Source organism: Schistocerca serialis, chromosome 4, assembly GCF_023864345.2.
Source record: "Schistocerca serialis cubense isolate TAMUIC-IGC-003099 chromosome 4, iqSchSeri2.2, whole genome shotgun sequence".
NCBI lineage: Eukaryota > Metazoa > Arthropoda > Insecta > Orthoptera > Acrididae > Schistocerca > Schistocerca serialis.
This window is the reverse complement of record NC_064641.1, coordinates 347,998,970-348,018,074: the sequence shown is the minus strand read 5'-3', so window position 1 is coordinate 348,018,074 and position 19,105 is coordinate 347,998,970. Positions and strand designations below refer to the sequence as shown.

General features: G+C 43.7%; 1 protein-coding gene across 1 annotated transcript in view; it reads right to left on the bottom strand.

The window, feature by feature from the left end:
- LOC126474119 (juvenile hormone esterase-like) overlaps window positions 1-14,861 on the bottom strand; it is an 87,153-nt gene extending 72,292 nt beyond the window's left edge. The window contains exon 1 of the mRNA XM_050101549.1: window positions 14,623-14,861. Within this exon, the coding sequence (XP_049957506.1) occupies window positions 14,623-14,838 (216 nt within the window). The 5' untranslated portion in view covers window positions 14,839-14,861. The remainder of the gene's footprint in view (window positions 1-14,622) is intronic.
- Between the last annotated feature and the right edge of the window lie 4,244 nt (window positions 14,862-19,105).

The window sequence follows — 19,105 nt, the reverse complement described above, 5'->3', positions numbered from 1 at the left end:
CTGTTTACAAATGGTGTGGGTCTGTGTACTTCCCTGTAGACAGTCAACTCACTCTCATTTGGAGTAAGATAGAAAGCGAATGGTGTGGCAGGTAATGATCTAGGAGGATCAAGTAACACCATGTATTCTTCCAATAGTCTCTCCATTTACACCTTCTCCTTTCTGTCTTGAATTGATACTTTCTTAATGAGTATGGTTATTTGACAGACTGTCCTAGCGTTGCGTGAACTAGTTTGAAATTCCTGTTTAACTCACCCTGATCCAGTGCTTCCAGGTTGGCTATCAGAGTGCCAAATGATTGTTTCCCCTCTTTAGAATTAAAATTATCATTGGTGACAGGCACAACAATGCTTCCATTAATTTCCTGTATGTAGGACAACTACATGTAAAATATTGTGCTTTTTCTGACTTTTCAATCTCAAGCAAAGGTTCAGTACAGATAAGAACAAGCGGATCAGGCATTACGTCACGCCAGATTCATTTTCCAGTGGTTTCGGTATTCGCGAATTGACTTTAAGGGATCTTGTACACAGTTTAGATGGCCACCCCTAGCCTGGAATGATCCTATTGACAGTAATGGTTTTCTGCCCGCAAAAACGAAATGAAATGGTGTTGCGTGCAGTTCTACTATGCGCCGCTCTGTCATCTCTGGCTTGATGCACAACAAGGAAATCTAAATCGGGTATGATTTCGTAACCTCTGCCAATCATAGGGAGGACTTCTGCATTAACCCAGACATTTGTTCCCCCGTCCCCCCCCCCCCCAACCCTCAACCCACCCCCGCCCTCTGTGAATCCACTGAACAGAATGAACCAACATGACACCCACTCCTATGATGCTTAATCTCCAGTGTAGTGGGTTTATTTGTACATTGCCTGTCGCTGTTTCCACACAGAGGTGACATGTGATAACCTTCACTGGAAACGTTGTACGATGGACACACCACACCCTGACTCACTCAGCAGGGAGGACAACTTTGTGGCCACTTTTCCTGTCTCTGTAAACTATTATTACTGCGGTTACGTTCACAATGTCTTAAATGTGTACATATTTGTCACTGTTGTTCCTTGCACTTATGCTTCATATGCCCTGCATGACTACATCTAAAACTTTTGTATCTGTATTAAATGTCACTTTATCTTCCCGTGTTTTTATGACATCAGCTTCACCCAGTGCTGTCGCGCTTTCTATTGCTTCATTCGCAGCCTTTGGAAATCCATACGAACAATACATGACATTTCATGTGCTGACCCCTTAGAAACGCATCAAGTGCTCTCAGTTTGGCTTTCTGTAATATGCGTGTGTAAGTGTTCTCGTCCTTAGTGAGGTGATATCTAATGATATTAATTTCATCAATTCGGTCTGCAAAATTCTCGACCAAACCCTGTGTTTCTCAAGTATCCCGTTAAATTGCACACAGTAACATCTTGTTGTATTTTTCCCTCTATTTCTCCACTAATCCTTCGCTCGAATCATCAAATGACTGTGTTTCTCTTAATTTCCAGCGCACATTAAATATGCCGTAGCGTCTCCAACAAACTTTAGTTAAGCAAGTGTAAATAACAGCTCATTATTCCAGTTTCTCAAGCTGGTAGATGTACCTATATTATATACCGAGAAACACGAAGCAAACTTCCCCTGATTCCTCAGATAATAGAGTGACAATAAAGCGCTGCTGGTATCATATGTTCATTAGGATATGACCATTCCCTCCTTTCCTTCCTTAGCTGGCGTAAATCTGCCTGCAACTGAGCTACTCTAGCTGTTCAATAAGGAATAGAACACATTTGTATTCCGATGACAGGTTGGTTTTATTCAGAATTCCAATACACCATATTCTTCCCATCTATTTCGGTTACAAGATCCTGTTCTTCAACACAGTTTCCGTCAAGTGACCTTATGCCTCCTTACTGACAGGGCCTGTATGTCCACATGGTACCACTCTAGAAAGTCGGCGTCGGAGCTCCATCAATAAAATCCCCATCATTCACGTACTCCTCCCCATCGGTGCTTCCTTCATTGGGACAAACAGGCGGAAGGTGTGAGATCCCGGCTGTACCGTGGATGAGGAATAACGATCCAATGAAGTCTTGCGAACTCCTCTCGGCGGCACAGAATTGTGTGAGGTTTAGCGTTGCCTTGGGGAAGAAGAAGAAGTTCGTTTGCATTTTTATGGCAATGAACATGCTGATGTCGTTTTATCAGTTCCCTGAGGGAGCATCATGCTGGAGCAAACAGAATATCCTTTCAGAATCCCAAAAGACCGTGGCCATGCTTTTACCGGTTGAGGGTGTGGCTACCAACTTTTTCTGTGGAGCAGAGGTTGTACGGTGCCACTCCACGGATTGCCGTTTTGTTTCAGATTCGAAATGATGAACCCATGTTTCATCGCTTCTGATGATGTTCAACAAATAATTGTCGCGATCAGCCTCGGAACGCGCAAGCAACCCCGCACAGATGCTCGTGCATTCCTCTTTATTTTCTTCTGTTAAGCAGCTAGTAAAACAGGAGGCATACACCTTTGAGTACCCGAATTGTTAGACGAGTGTGTCACTACGACCAACAGAGACATCTGGTTGACGAGAGAGGTGTTTGATTGTAATCCGTCGATTACCTCGAATGAGAGTGTCCAGACGTTCTAACATTGCAGGAGTTGTAGCTGTGTGCGGGAGGCTGGCACACGGGAGATCGGACAGACTTGTGCGGCGTCATAGAAATGGAAATGAGCGGATGGCATTGTGGGCTGGGAGTATCCATTCGGAAAAGCTTGGCCGCCGAGGGCAAGTACTTATTGCATTAGATGCCACATTGGGCGACTTGAGCGTCGGAGATGGGGATGAAATTATGATGAGGACAACACAACACCCAGTGCCTGAGCGGAGAAAAATCTCCTGCCTCAGCCGGGAATCGAACCCGGGCCCCTTGGCGTGGCATTCCGCCGCGCTGACCACTCAGCTAACGGGGGCGGACGGCGTCGTAGAGATGATGAGAGACGACTAGTCATACTCATCGTGGGTCTCCGTAGACATTCTGCAAGTACCTCTGAATATGTGTGATGCACTGGTTACACGGCAAAAGAAACTCAATGACAGCTCACAGCTTGGACCGCACCTCCATTACGGACGCCATTTTGAAAGCATCGCCAACTATCAGAAGTTCATGAAACAACAGGCGTTCAAGCAGGAATATTCGATGATGTCCCACAACAAATTACGCTTTGTTTCAACCGAAATTGGCCGAGAAAAAGTATCGCGTCACTTATTGAACGTCCCTCGTGCTTGATCTATCACATGCTGAATCGCACTCTGACCTAGTACTTTTATAGCCATATTGCTGCTTACTACCTCCATAACTGAACAGAATACTCAGAACATAAAAAAGAAGACAGAATACAGAACACAACCATACATGCCCAAAAGAACCCTAGAATAGGCACATACTGAAACTGCTGGGTACGATTTTCCTGCTGCCGAACCATGGCATTAGCTGCTTTCTTCTAGTTGTCGTCCGTGTTCAGCAGAACTTCTGACACCAACTGTAATGTGGTTTCTCAAATGGCTGCCTGTGGGCGGCAATTCTCTGTCGAAGATGGATATAGGTTCGGCGGAAAAAGGGAGTTCGTCGATACCCCTTTACTGCTGTTTGTTAGGCAAATCTTTGTTGAAGATGGATATAGGTGCGGCAGAAGAAGGGCGTTCGTCGATACCTCTTTACTGCGGTTTGTTGGATTCGCCGGCCGCTGAGGCCGAGCGGATCTAGGCCATTCAGTCCGGAACGACGCGGCTGCTAAGGTCGCAGGTTCGAATCCTACTTCAGGCATGGACGTGTGTGACGTCCTTAGGTTAGTTAGCTTTTAAGTAGTTCTAAGTGTAGGAGACTGATGACCTAAGACATAGTGCTTAGAGCCATTTGAACCATTTTGTTAGATTCGTTAGATCTGAGTGCTGCTAGCGTCGACAACGAGTGAGTCACAGATGTTTTAACGGCATCTGGCAGTGTGCTGACCTCCGGCCTGCACTTGAAGGTGATAGCACTGCACTGGCGCAACTGCGCTGGCTGCTGCTGGCTGTGTCGGAAAAGTGACGCGTTACCGCCTGGCCTGCAACATGGTGCCGGCCGGTGTGGCCGAGCGGTTCTAGGCGCTTCAGTCTGGAACCGCGAGACCGCTACGGTCGCAGGTTCGAATCCTGCCTCAGGCATGGATGTGTGTGATGTCCTTAGGTTAGTTAGCTTTTAAGTAGTTCTAAGGTCTAGGGGACTGATGACCTCAGAAGTTAAGTCCTATAGTGCTCAGAGCCATTTGAACCATTTGCAACATGGTTGGCCTGGCGAACACAGTTGTCCCTGTGAACACGTCAGGCTGCGATGTCCGATCCATGGAGAGGAAGTAGTCCAAAGATACATTACCAGATGCATAGCTGACTGGATCATCCACGTCATAGATCCGTGTAGGGATCAGGATGTTGGGCTGCCTGATCTCGCAGACGATCGGGCAGCAGACAGAGGATAGATGATCGGTCGGCAACAGCAATTTTGCAGCATCAGCACTAGCAGTACGGTACCGACCAGCGCAGGCTGAACGTCATACTACTGTACAGCTGTCCGACAACGACGTGCTTATCCTCCCATGGAGGAGAGGGGGGAGGGGAGAGGGGTGGGGAGGGGAGGGGGAGAGTGGAGGGGGAGGGGGAGGAGGCGTGGTTGAAATGTGGTTACTCTGGGTTGCCCCTTTGTCTTGGTGCTCTCCTTCAGCTCTGAGCTCTACTGTGGTTTATCACATTACATAGCGCGTATGTAGTTGTCTTTCCTCTAGCACTGTGCAATAATAAGTAGTGCAGCTCAGTACAGGATAAATTATAGCTGGCCCTATACAGCGCGAGGAAAATATCAACAGAGAAATCTGATAGACTGACATTCTAACTTTCCTAGAAAAGGAAAACCTTTACTTTGACTGCAGTTCCATAAGCTGCGATTAAGGCACTCTTAGCCATGTCCATTCTTGTACAACAATGCCCAGCAGACTCTTAGCAGAGATGAGAAAAGAAGAGGAAAATGTTCGATGGTGTTCTGAGTTTAGAAATGTTTTAACGTACCAAGCTACTCTTTCGTGGGTATGTAGTAATCGCTAGGTAAATGTCACAACTGTGTATTTTGTGAATTTTTGTGGTATTTCTCTGTTACGTAGAGGTTAAACGTCATTCGCGGCTTGTCTGATGTCCGTCACACTGATATTTGCCTACTGGGAAGAACTTAGACGTCATTCGCGATTTATCTGTTGTCTGCTACGCAACCGCGCTTTGTGCTATTCTACTGTTTTAATGCAGCAAAAGTCCGAGATCTAGACAGAATGCCTTGGTACGTTGTCCCTTCCATGTTTTACATTGCCCATCCTTATTTTTTCAAAAATTTACGTGGTACAGCCGTGGCAGTGAAAAATTTAGCTTAATTCTTTCCAAACGAATGCAGCTTTCTGATTATCTCTAGGGTCAAAAAGAAAATTTCGTCTCCAGCGCTGACAGTGTTGAGCATCAATAGACGAAGTTCAAGAATCTTGTACAACACGCTATAGAGATATATAATTACCGACAAGTTTTGAGGGACCGACAGCTGTGTTGGGAAACTGCACATTTAATCGCAGCGAAAGCTTCACAGTCAATGAACGAAATCAAAACGGTCTTAAGGATCGAAATGCGTGAAGCGTTCAAACGAATTCGAAAATACGCAAATCGAAAAAAGTTTTGCATCACCTCGGTTCCTAGATTTCAGGAATCTGTACAGAAAATTGGAGAAGAGATCAACATAAAAGTCATTTCCGCCCTTTTTATTGCTCATGAAAACCACACATTGCATGTTGTACCACAAGGCAGGCAGACCTTCAGAGGTGGTGGTCCAGATTTCTGTACACACTGGTACCTATAATTCCCAGTAGCACGTCCTCTTGCATTGATGCATGCCTGTATTCGTCGTGCCATTCTATCCACAAGTTCATCAAGGCACTGTTGGTCCAGATTGTCCCACTCCTCAACGGCGATTCGGCGTAGATCCCTCAGAGTGGTTGGTGGGTCACATAGTGCATAAACAGTCCTTTTCAATCTATCCCAAGCGTGTTAGATAGGGTCACATGCTGTCCTCTCTAGTCGAGCGATGTCGCTAATCTGAAAGAAGTCATTCACAATGTGTGCACGATAGGGGCGCGAAATCTCGTCCAAGAAAACGAATGCCTCGCCAATATGCTGCCGATATAGTTTGCTGATATGGCATTCACGTATCGTACAGCCGTTGCGATACTTTGCATGACCACCAGCGGCGTACGTCTGCCCCACATAATGCCACCCCAAAACACCAGAGAACCTCCACCTTGCTACATTCGCTGGACAGTGTGTCTAAGGCGTTTAGCCTGACCGGGTTGCATCCAAACACGTCTCCGACAATTGTCTGGTTGAAAGCACATTCGACAATTATCGGTGAATAGAACGTAATGCCAATCCTTAGTAGTCCGTACGGCATGTTGCTGGGCAAATCTGTACCGAGCTGCATGGTGTCGTGGTTGCAAAGATGGACCTAGCCAAGTCTGACACTTCACTCCTTTTCACATGTGTCAGACATCAGCAAAAACACCCTGTGAGTGCGTTAGCGGCACCAGAATAAATGACTGGGGTTAGGAGTGAAACCTTATTCTATGACAGAGCACATCGGTCTTTAGCTGTATACAATCTGTTTAATTCCTGAATTACTGTCAAAGAAGTACACGAGTTTACATAGATTGTGACATGACACTTTCACGACAGTTGTCAAGATAACACTTTACCTCCTGTTTAGTAGAAATAACACTGAACACAACAATATCAAATTTCTGAAGAACGATCTCTACAAGATTTATCTTACTTATACACCTTGAAGTTTGCCAATATTATGACAAATCATCCAATTCCGGTTCTATGTTCGGTACTATTTAGGATGACAATTAAGTCTACGGAGGATGGTTAGTTTTTGTGACAAGATGAGCAAAAGATTACTCAAGGTCGCTAGAGTTCACAGTGGACGCCAGCTCGTGAAGCAACAAGTTTATGCCTCTGCCAACGGCATTTATCTTTTAGCTGCAATGTGCTGTCGGCTGCATTGCTGCTCTTGCCCTCTGAAAATCCTATAAAAAGCTAATCAAAATCTTTACTGATTTTATCAGCTGAAAGTGTCCTATGTTTCTAGTTAGGCGAGAAAACATGCTCTCATCCCTAGTCTGGAAAATATGGCGATATACACATGTATAGATGGTGCAGCGTTTTTACTTCAATGCCCTCCCAGGTCTTGAAAGAACAATTAACTATGTGGCTGCTTCGTTTCTCTGCTATTGGAACCAACGACTCTTCAGCTTATTTCTAGCTGAATTTCAACCACAGTGAACGCAGGATTCACACAAATTTCCTCTTTTGGCGTCATATAGAGTGTGATGGGCCCTGTTCTAAACTTGACACTGGTTCAGAGGAGAGTCTGTGAAGTTTTCGGTCTTATGTCTTTCGAATCAGACTATTCTCCACCTGTGTCCTTTCATGCTTCACGTCGCGGCTTTTTTAAACCAATGGGAGCATTCCTTTCATCTTGTGGAAACTACCTCTGCCAATCGCAAAGGGTCTACGTTTAAACTTCGTCGAAATATCACCCCTTTCTACTCCTTCCGAGTTTATTTCAGCCAATCGGACATTTTGTGCCCACTCCTGACACCTAAAAGTTACACGCGTATATCATGAGTGTACCACGAGAATTTCACATGATCAACTGCATCGCTGGACTATTTTCATCAATCGGGAAATTCCACAACAGAGTTTTCTAAAGGATTTCTCCATCGCAAGCAGTGCTGCGCCGCTACCTGCTCCCCTCGATGTACCACCTAGTGAGTTCCTTGTCCCTCTCGCCGCAGGTTCAAAAATGGTTCAAATGGCTCTGAGCACAATGGGACTTAACATCTATGGTCATCAGTCCCCTAGAACTTAGAACTACTTAAACCTAAGCAACCTAAGGACATCACACAACACCCAGCCATCACGAGGCAGAGAAAATCCCTGACCCCGCCGGGAATCGAACCCGGGAACCCGGGCGTGGGAAACGAGAACGCTACCGCACGACCACGAGATGCGGGCTCGCCGCAGGTCACCGAACCCTTTTAGAAGAGTTCCGTTGTACTAGGGCCGTGACGGCGCTACTCGTGTCTGTTCCCAAACAAAAACTTTTCTCCCAGCAGCTTTATTCAGCTTTTGCTCTTTTACATGCAGGATTTGGGTTCGGTGTGTTAAAACCATCAAATCGAGTGTCATTCCTTTGCATTACGTACTGTAGATTTTGACAGGCAAATCTGCCCGTTATTGCCGAAGTATGTCAGGTGAAATTTTCATCTACTTGTTATGATGTATAAAATCTCATGTAAGGTGCGAAATTGATAATCATTCAAGCTGGCACCTTACACATTGACCACAGGAGTGAAGTTGCGCATGATCCAGCCTATTGTGCACAGTTTGAGTCATATCACAGCCTCCTGTGGCTGCACAAAAAGCATTATTCAACATGGTGGCGTGCTGTCAGGGTTCCTCCGTTCCATAATCCGTAGGTAGCGGTCATCCATTGCAGTGGTAGCCCTTGGGCGGCCTGAGCAAGATGTCTCATGGACAGTTCCTGTCTCTCTGTATCTCCTCCATATCCGAAGAACATCGCTTTGGTTCACTCCGAGACGTCCGGACGCCTCCTTTATTGAGAGCCCTTCCTAGTACACAGAAAAAATGCGGACGCGATCGAACCGCGGTATTGACTGCCTACGCATGGTTGAATTACAGACAACACGAGCCATGTACCTCCTTCCTGGTGGAATGACTGCAACTGATCAGTTGTCAGATGCCCTGTGTCTAATAAGCACTACTCATGCATGGTTGTTTACATATCTTGGCAGGTTTAGTGACATCTATGAACAGTCAAAGGCACTATGTCTGTGATAAAATATTCACAGTCCACGTCTATCTTCAGGAGTTCTGGTAACCAGGGTGGTACAAAACTTTTTTTGATGTGTGTAAATTACATCTACCAACCTGATAGAAAAACCTAAGAAGTTTTCGTGTTATGTTAAATCAGCTAACGAATCTAAGTCATCTCTCCAAACACTGTCACAATAACGGCATCCAAAACGAAAATGACTCAGTGAAGGCCAAAATACTAAACATCTTGTGTCAAAACTGATTACACTGTTGTTCCCCCTTTAAATCGTCGCAAGAACTTAGAAACAAGTGACCTTGGGATAAAAAAAACTGAAATCAATCCATACAGGGAAGTCCATTAGTTCTGATGAGACACCATTCTACAAAGCATATGCAAAAGAACTTATTCCTCTTTTATCAGTAGTGTACCAAAATTCAAAGGCAGAGCGAAGCGTTCCTACTGATTGAAAAAAAGCACAGGTATTTCCCGTTGTCTGTGGTCATCGAACAGACATACAAACCTATAGGCCTAAATCTCTTGACGTCGGTCTGCTGTAGAATGCTATAACACATTCCTTGCTAGAATGTTACGGCACTCCTGGAGACCGAATATCTCCTCTGTAGAAATCCATAGGACGCGTGACGTGTAATGATTATCATCAAGATCATCTTTCCATTGGCAAAAGATCCGGATCAGTCCCCTGGGGGGAGGGGAAGCGCTGCCGAAGAGAAAGTGACTATGAGGGAAAGATGGAATAGCCGACAATGGAATAACATTCTACGAGTCTGAGAATGGAACGCGAGAAGTCTTAAAGTAGTAGGAAAGGAGGAAGATCTGATAAACGAATTCCAGAGGTTCAGTACACATGTAGTGAGGGCCAGTGAAGTGAACTGGAAAGATGATAAGAATTTTTGGTCAGATGAATGTGTAGTAATATCAACAGTAGCATAAAATGGTTTAACATGGTTAACAAAACCGACAGAGATAGTTCAGGTATACGTACCGACGTCACACGCTGAAGATGAAGAGATACATTCCTTGCTCGTAAGTGGCTTACGGTATTTTTAATGTTCAATCTGCGTCACAGATCCCAATACTTTAACCATAGGCTTCTTTCGCAAAGCAATAAAATGTTGTCATGATACCGATTTCAAAAATACCTTTTTGGTATCGTGATTTGTCTTTCGGGGTGATCTGTCTACAATGTAATCACTATTTTGCTCCTCTGTGTAAGTAATTTTACCGGTTCACAGTGTGTCAAAAGAGCATCTGGCAAATATAGCTAGCACTATATAACCCTTTACCCTTCGCTAAAATGCTTATCCAGTAAGTGAACACAGGGTATATTCGTACACGGATTCGGACTGAGGACAGAGTGGCGTACGCTGAAAGTCCAGTCATTGATCACGATTGATTATATGGCACTATTACGTTACCTCTTCCGTAGTATGAGTTCACTTATCTCCCAGCACAACTAAAAATGCTGTAGAAAATCATGCCTTTTGAGCTCTGCAGTACCGAGTGTGTTTGTAACAGCTTTAACTCATGTTCTATGTTATTATTTTCTGAATGAAAACATTGTCCATGCAGGCTGTTTTATTTTATCGATATGTTGTTATTTGTTACGCAAAATAGATCATTTCTACCGGCAACTCTTTTCCGCGGTTCCTTTTTTTCAGAGCGAAGGAATGTTGACTTTTGACTTTTTAAATGTGCTAAATTAGTAATACCAGACAGACAGATTCTTTTGGGTTAGCATCAAGATACCAGAGGCACACAGAAACCACGTAAACTACGGACGTGATAGAGTTAACTTACATTAAATAAATAGAGGAGTCTGTGATAGCGTAGTACTGAAGACTGCAGCTAACTGGAGGAGACTCTCATTGCCTATGTGTTACGGCGTCTGTTTCGCACCAAACGAAATCAGTAAGCCAAGGACAGCCCTTAAGATCCCACAGTAATTATCAAAACTGTATTTCTTTGTAGTTTCACAGTCTGCTGGGATGAGCTACAGTTGGAAATAATTATTCTGACAATTTCTTAGCATTATTTAACGTATACGTGAGACTTTGTCCGTGTTCATTTCTATATGCAAGGAAATTCTGAAACCCATAACCTAGTTCAACACTCTGTGAACTCATAATTTCTTTCCTGAAGGCCAGCCACGGTGGTCGAGCGGTTCTAGGCACTTCAGTCTGGAACCGCGCGACCGTTACGGTCGCAGGTTCGAATCCTGCCTTGGGCATGGATTTGTGTGATGTCCTTAGGTTAGTTAGGTTTAAGTAGTTCTAAGTTCTAGGGGACTGATGACTTCAGATGTTAAGTCCCATAGTGCTCAGAGCCATTTGAACCATTTTTTTTCCTGAAGTCAAGAAGCACCGTATGTAGCTGGTTGCTTTCGTATACGGCGCTCTGCATCTCACTGATGAACAGAAAAAGAGGAGTTTCATAAGAGGTCACTTTATGGAGGAGATTTTAGTTGTCTTAGAGCTTTATAACGGTCTAGCACTAAACATGTTATATAACTGTACAAAAATTGACGTTTGCGATGTAGGCCTGTAATTATGTATATCTGTTCTATGACCCTTTTTGAAAAGCTGGTCAATTGGTTCCTGAAGATGGCCCAGTAAGCCGAAAACTAAATAGAAATAAACAAAAAGGGTACAACAAAAACCGTGCCCTTGTTACTGAACATCAAATATTTATTTTGATTGTCCTTTCACCGATGAAAAGTAATGTACGCACCATCGAAAATATCGTCAGACACATGAAGTAAAAGTATGAATATATAGAGCAATTAACGTTTAGAAACTTGGAGTTCCGAAAACAAGTTCAAATTTCTGGAGAAGTAGGCCTGTCGTAAGAATTACCTTTCCGTGCTGTCACACCAACGTTTTTAGCGTAAATTGCGCCGTTAGTGTTGGTAGTAATATAATTCACTTGGTTTTCAAATGCGGATATTTTATTTCGTACTGTTCTCAGTTCCAAGACCTTCTGTATTCTCAATACGTTTTTTTAATTGACAAAGCAGCCGTCGTTCTTGTAGTGAGATTCAAAGGACACCATCACAGGATTATTATATAGGATGTATAGGAAAAGTGTCATATATCCCTATAGTACGTAGTATTGGGAAAAAACTAGAAAAAGTAATAAACAATTTACTTACTTTTTCGCCATCTGTCTCATTCTAATTTGTCTTCCATCTTATAGAGAGAGGCCAGAAAGGGTCTGTAAGGATGTTTTAGGATAAGCTTTGTTGGGGAATAACTGTGAAGAAAGTAATTGGATATGTTACATTGTTTCAGAGTTATTTAACATTGAAGTTAGGCAATAAGGTCGTTGCTCGCGCAAATTGAGGCAGCCCGGCAGAGACGGTGTCGCCAGACATGTACTTAGTTGGTTTCTTAGAGCCGAACTAGAGCGCGAAACAAAAATCTAGACGTGGGACGGTAGTAAGCCAAAGTCTGAGCAGGCTCGTACACTAGCTCCTACAACATGAGAACAGCTGACACTATCTGGCGGTTCGCTTGAATACGCGAGTGCAGCGACTTCAGTGGCTAACTTCAATACCAATCAACTCGGAAACTGCGCAAAGTATAGAATTGTTCTCTTGACAATTATATCTCAGCACAGCCTACGTTTAACACCCTTACAAGGTTTTCAGACTGGCCTTTATATTCATAATCAAATTTTTACGGAACCCTCAGAGAGCAAATCCTAGTCGCACTCGTCCGTTTTTTTTTCTTTTGTTTTCTTTTTAACACATTGTCAGCTTGAGAGCGATCATGAATTCAATGAGAAAAAACCAGATATGAAGTTTTTATTGCCTTGAACACATGTAGGTATACTGGATTAGTAGTTTCGTCAGGGCCAAGCTGCCGTCTTCAGATCTTCGGTTTAGGTTGTGAAATCATGCTGGAAAGAGAGTAAAACATTATCATCGCAACAGAGTCATACACGTGTGCTGGCAGTCAATTCAGACACATGTGGCACTTCCTGATGTGTCACACATGTATGACTGTGCTGCTACGAGGACATTTATTTTTCTTAAAGGGCTTAATGTTTTAGTGTCTGTGAGTCCTTTACCAAGGTATAAAGACAAACGTGCGGTTTATCGTACAGCATGATTCCATATACTGTACACTGAGATTCTGAAGATGGCAGCTTATCCATGCGGGAACTAGTAATCAAGTGCACCTAAATGCGATTAAGACTATAAAACAAACCTGAAGCTTTCTTTACACTCTGCACATCAGCTGGCGTAGTAACCTACTCAACAAACTGCATAGCATTCTTATGAATGTAGTGGGTCGCCTTACTTACTGCTCTTTACGGCTCAATGCGCGAGCACAGTGACACCTTTGAGTAATACTGACGTTGTACTTCCACAGCTGATTAATACGAATACAAAAAAACTACCACAGCTGTTATTTTAGGTGCACGTATTAACGCACTGCTGTTTCCATTCTATACCAACAGCCTCAGGTGACAGCTCCCACTTGGTCAACAGACAACGTTATTATACAGCAGGGCCGGCCAGAAATTCTGCACGCGTGCGGTGCTCCTGCACATGTGCAACTTCCGGGTCACAGCGTGCACGCCGCAGCCGTCAGCGTTCATGTAGTGCATGTTTCTAGGCACAGATGTCGCTCCTCTGTTACAAAAAGTGCGTTATCGACACCTCGTATGTATATCACAACGTGGGCTGTATCTGTAAGATCTGTTGCTTTATCGAGCGCAACAGCCTTATTTATTAGCTGCCTGTGCAGATCGCCGGCCATAGCACTGATATGTCTTGTCACCGTTTGTTTGGATAGACTGATTTCTTGAAACCCGCTAACGTTCGTGGGAACCACGAGTTCTGCAGCATCAATCAGACACCCTTTCACAAACTCCCCTTCGGGAAAGGGTTTCCCAGATTGTAAAATTCTTAATGCGATTTTAAAACTTGCTCGCAGTGAAGATTTAGTGTGGTTGTCACTCTGGAAAATCGAAAACAGTACATTGTATAGCGTACAGTAAAATAGACATAAATGTAACACAAGAAACTAAGAGTTCAAGAAGTAGCAGTTACTTTGACGTACAGTGAAATCGAGTTGATGTGTCTCATCCATTTTCTGAAGGAAATTTAATTTTGCTTGCCGTTCTTCACTTTTGAGTACACTACACTCGTCTTTGTGATATGTATTGTAATGTCTTTCAATTGAAAACTTACGCTGGACGTCTATTATTCGTCGGCACAGCAATCACTGTGAGTTTTCACCAACGGCTACAAAAAAAGAATTGCAGTTCCCAGTTATTTTTAAACGACTGAGAACATAGATCTCCCGTCCTTTGCTTTTTCACAGTACTTGCCATTTCTCAGTACTTCTCTGTTAAGGTTACGGTCACCAGGGGTAAACGAGACTGGATATGTTGCGCTCTTGCTTGTACCACAGGGAATTGAAGCCGCCGCCGTTCATTTAGGACACATGTCTAATAACAGATGTCGCTGTCGCTCGCTGTCGCACACGTGCGCACATGTGCAGCACTTCCGCACGTCTGCACACTGTGCAGCGTTTGGCCGGCCCCGCGTATACAATGACACCGGTCGCTTCTTAATTAATGCACCTGAAATAACAGCTGCTGCGGTTTTCTTAAGACTGATTATTGAGTACTCACCCTGAATCTTAGAGGTCCCACGGGCGGCCTGGCGTATGGCAGGTTGTAGAAGGCCAGGAAGCGGCGACCACTGCTGGACTCTTTGTGGACGCCGCGCACGGCGCCGAGCCGGGTCCTTGCCACGCGCTCGCCCTCGCCCGCCTTGCTCAGCGAGGCTGCCAGCAGCAGCAGCAGCAGCAGCAGTGACGTCATCGAAGCGTACAGGCGCGCGGCCATCTTCCGTCTGATAAGACGGTAGCCAGAGCCACTGTGCTCCGTTGTGGCGCTGAGCCGCTAACTAGGTACCTCCCACCGTGCCAACTTCTTCGCGCTGCTGAAGTGCACGGCGTATGGAGCAAGCTGCGTACACTCATGAGCCAGATGTTAACGACTGATTTCCCTTTTCGTGTTATATAAAGAAAATAAACAGAGAAATCTGCCGCCTGAAGCAAGGAACGATTCATTTAGTGTTCTCTCGTATAGTTTGTTTCGCAGTCCAAACTTTTCTCTTTTTTTTCTATTTTTGTCATCTGTTCCTGAACAGTTTGAGCAGTACGCCACGAATTCCCATCCTGCGCCAACCATTTCATCTCAGAGTAGCACTTGCAACTTACGTCCTCAATTATTTGCTGGATGTATTTCAATATCTGTCTTCTGCTACAGTTTTTCCCCTCTAGAGCTTCCTCTAGTAGCATGGAAGTCATTCCTCGATGTCTTACAGTCGTACTTTCCTCCCGTCCCTTCTTCTTCTCAGTGTTTTACATATTCTCTGCCGTCCTGTGTGAGCGAGCGGTTCTAGGAGCTTCAGTATGAAACCAAATGACCGCTACGGTCGCAGATTCGAATCCTGCCTCTGGCATGGATGTGTGTGATGTCCTTAGGTTACTTAGGTTTAAGTAGTTCTATGTTCTATGGGACTGATGACCTCAGATGTTAAGTCCCATAGTGCTGAGAGCCATTTGAACATATTATCTGGAGAATCTCCTCATTCCTTATCAATCAAACTAATTTTCAGAATACTTCTGTGGCACCAGGCCACAAATACTGCAACTCTTTTCTGTTTTTCCACACTCCATGGGTTGGGTTGGGTTGTTTGGGGAAGGAGACCAGACAGCGAGGTCATCGGTCTCATTGGATTAGGGAAGGACGGGGAAGGTAGTCGGCCGTGCCCTTTCAAAGGAACCATCCAGGCATTTGCCTGGAGCGATTTAGGGAAATCACGGAAAACCTAAATCAGGATTGCCGGAGACGGGATTGAACCGTCGTCCTCCCGAATGCGAGTCCAGTGTGCTAACCACTGCGCCACCTCGCTCGGTCACACTCCACGATTCGCTACAATATAATGCTGCGCTCCAAAAGTACATCTCAGAAATTTCTTCCTCAAATTAAAGCCTATGTTCGATACTAGTGGACTTCTATTGGCCAATAAAGCCCTTTTAACCAGTGCTAGTCTACTTTTGATGCCCTCCTTGCTCCGTCCGCCATTGGTTATTCTGCTGCCTATGTAACAGAATTCGTTAACTTCATCTACTTCGTGACCATCAATCCTGATGTCACTTTTCTCGCTGTTCTCATTTCTGCTAATTCTCATTACATTCCTCTTTGTCAGGGATTTTGTGTTCTTTTTACTTTGGCATACGTTTATCGTTGCTTCTACAATAGTGTGTTGATCTGTTTCGCGCAACCATCAGAGACCAGCACCACCCCTTATTGCTTCATTAGTTATACAGAATATATCTCTGAATTGCCGCAGATATTATTTCTTCGAATTGAAACCACACATGATGTACGCTTACATAGATAGGAAGGGGTCCAGAGGATTTTTATTTACTTTTTTAAATAGACATAGTTTCGTTTACTTTTGATGGATTTGGGTGTTACAGTTTTCAGGCTCGCTACAACGACCTTGTGGTCACTAATCGTCATAAGCGTCATTATGCTCCATATTTGCTAAGGATTATTTGTTACTAAGAAGTTCAGTATAGTTCTGCAACTATTTACACTTTGTATGGGCTCCTCAATTAATTGTTCAAAATAATTTTCGGGGAAAGCATTCAGTACGAGTTATTCCTAAAGCCGTCCTTAAACATGTATTTTCGCCAACATATCTAGGGTAGATTGAAGTCATCAACTGTAATTCTATGAGTCGGATTGCTGTTACTGTTGTGGTGTTCAGTTCGAGAACGGGTTTGATGCAGCTCTGCATACTCCTCTATCCTGTGCAACCCGCTTCATATCAAAATAACTGTGAATACTACAACCCACACTCTTCTGAACCTGCTTACTGTAGTCATCTCTCAGTCTCCATCTACGATTTTTATCCCACACACTTCTCTTCAGTAATAAACTGCTAATCTCCTGATGTCTCACAATGCGCTCTATTAATCGATCCTTTCTTTTAGTCAAGTTGTGCCACAAATTTTTTGTCTTTCTAGTTCCATTCAGTATCTCCTCATTAGTTAAGTTATCTACACCTCTAATTTTCAGTGCTCTTCTCTAGTATCACATTTCAAAAGCAGCTATTCTCTTCTTGTCTAAACTGTTCATCAATGTTCCACTTCCATATACGGTTACACTTCAGACCTATACTTTTAGGAAAGACTTCCAAACACTTAAATTTACATTCGATTTTAACATATTTCTCTACTTCAGAACTGCTCTTCTTGCCACTGCTAGTCTACATTTTACAGCTTGTCTACTTCGACCATAATCCATTATTTTGCTGCCCAAAAAGCAAAACTCGCCTACTACTTATGTATCTCGTTTCCTAATTCGATTTCCTCAGTGTCACCTGATTTAATTCGACTACATTCCATTGTCCTTGTATTACTTTTGTTGATTTTCATCTTATATCCTCCTTTCAGGATACTGTCCATTCCGAAGAACTGCTCTTCCAAGTCCTTTGCTGTCTCTGACGGAATTACAGTGTCATCGGAATACCATAAAGATTTTATTTCCTCTCCAAAAATTCGTATTCCCAATTTTTCTTGACTGCTTGCTCAATGTACATATTGAATAACCTTGGGAGAGGGTATAACCTTGCCTCACTCCCTTCTTAATCAACGCTTTCCTTTCATGCCTTTCGACTGTTATAACTGCCGTCTGTTTCTCTACAAGATGTAAACAGCCTTTCTCTTCCTGTTTTTCACCCCTGTTCCCTCCAGGGTTTCCAAGAGACTATTACAGCCAACTTTGTCAAAGGCTTTCTGTAAGCCTGCAGATACTATCTCCTAAGATAAGTCGCAGGGTCAATATTGCCTCGCATGTGAGTGGAATATCTATTTGAAATGATTCTCAAGATTTCTTTGAAGTGTTCAATGACTGTATCATCTGAGTCTTGATGTGTGTCTGTAAAAGGAACCCATTAAGAATTTATTCCGGTTGTCAAGTGTAACCCCTACTCTTATTGATTCACATCTACTAAATCTCAGCACAAGAGCGGTTGCAGCACTTTGAGTGCACTCCCGAGTAAATTTAACTATCGAGTTTTAGTTGTAAATTGTTATTACCATCGTAGATACAAGAGTAGTATTGATACGGCTCCATGTTGCAGCTGAGGATCAGTGATTACTGTAATTTTATTGGCGTTTTGCCTGTTCGTTTTCGTTTCGGGATTTCCATCCAACATTTATTTAATGATTTTTCTGGAGTTGCGCCACCACAAGATATTGACACTGTCAAAGATTTGCCCTCTAATCCTGGTGGCAGACAGGGAAGGTGAAGGACAACGCCAGCTATATGTGCGGACGAAACAGAGAAATCATTAAAAGAACGTAGGTGGAATATTTCTAAACGAAAACAAATACGCAATACGTCAGCACGTGGCCACGAAAGACCCTACGGTTTTGTTAGTATCATTGCAAGAATAGGTTTGTCGCCACTGGTGGCCGCGTATTTATGGCAATAAAGAATTCGATAATATCCAGCTAGCTTATCACGGATTCCGAATTCAAATTGACCTGGGCGAAGCTAAACATCAACTAACGATCAAAAATGATAATCGGATGCCTTTAAAGACCGTTGTAGTGGTAGAGCACTCCTGAGAGAACTTGCAGAAAATTGTTAGTAATTTTCCTGATCATGCCGTTGTGACTTCAATTTGCCTTGTATAGATTGGGAGATTCATACCATAAAAAGAGGTGCCGGAGAGAGAGATTCGTGCGACGTTATTCTTAATGTGTCTTCCAAAAATTGCTTCAAGGTGATGAATGGAGAACCAACTCGTGAAGGCATCGTCTTACACTTCATGTCAACAAACAGACCTGAACTTACGGTTTCAGGTGACCTAGAAGAAGGTATGAGTGATCATTAGGCTGTGATAGCAACAATGTCTACGGTTTTAAAGGAATGTTAAGGAAGGTAGGAAGATAATTCTGCTTAACAATGCTGACAGGATACAAGCTGAAGAACATCTCAGTAGTCAGCATCAGATAGTGATGAGGAAGAAGATGTGGAGCAGAAGTGGACAAAATTCAACAACGAAGTCCAGCAAGCCTTAGACAAG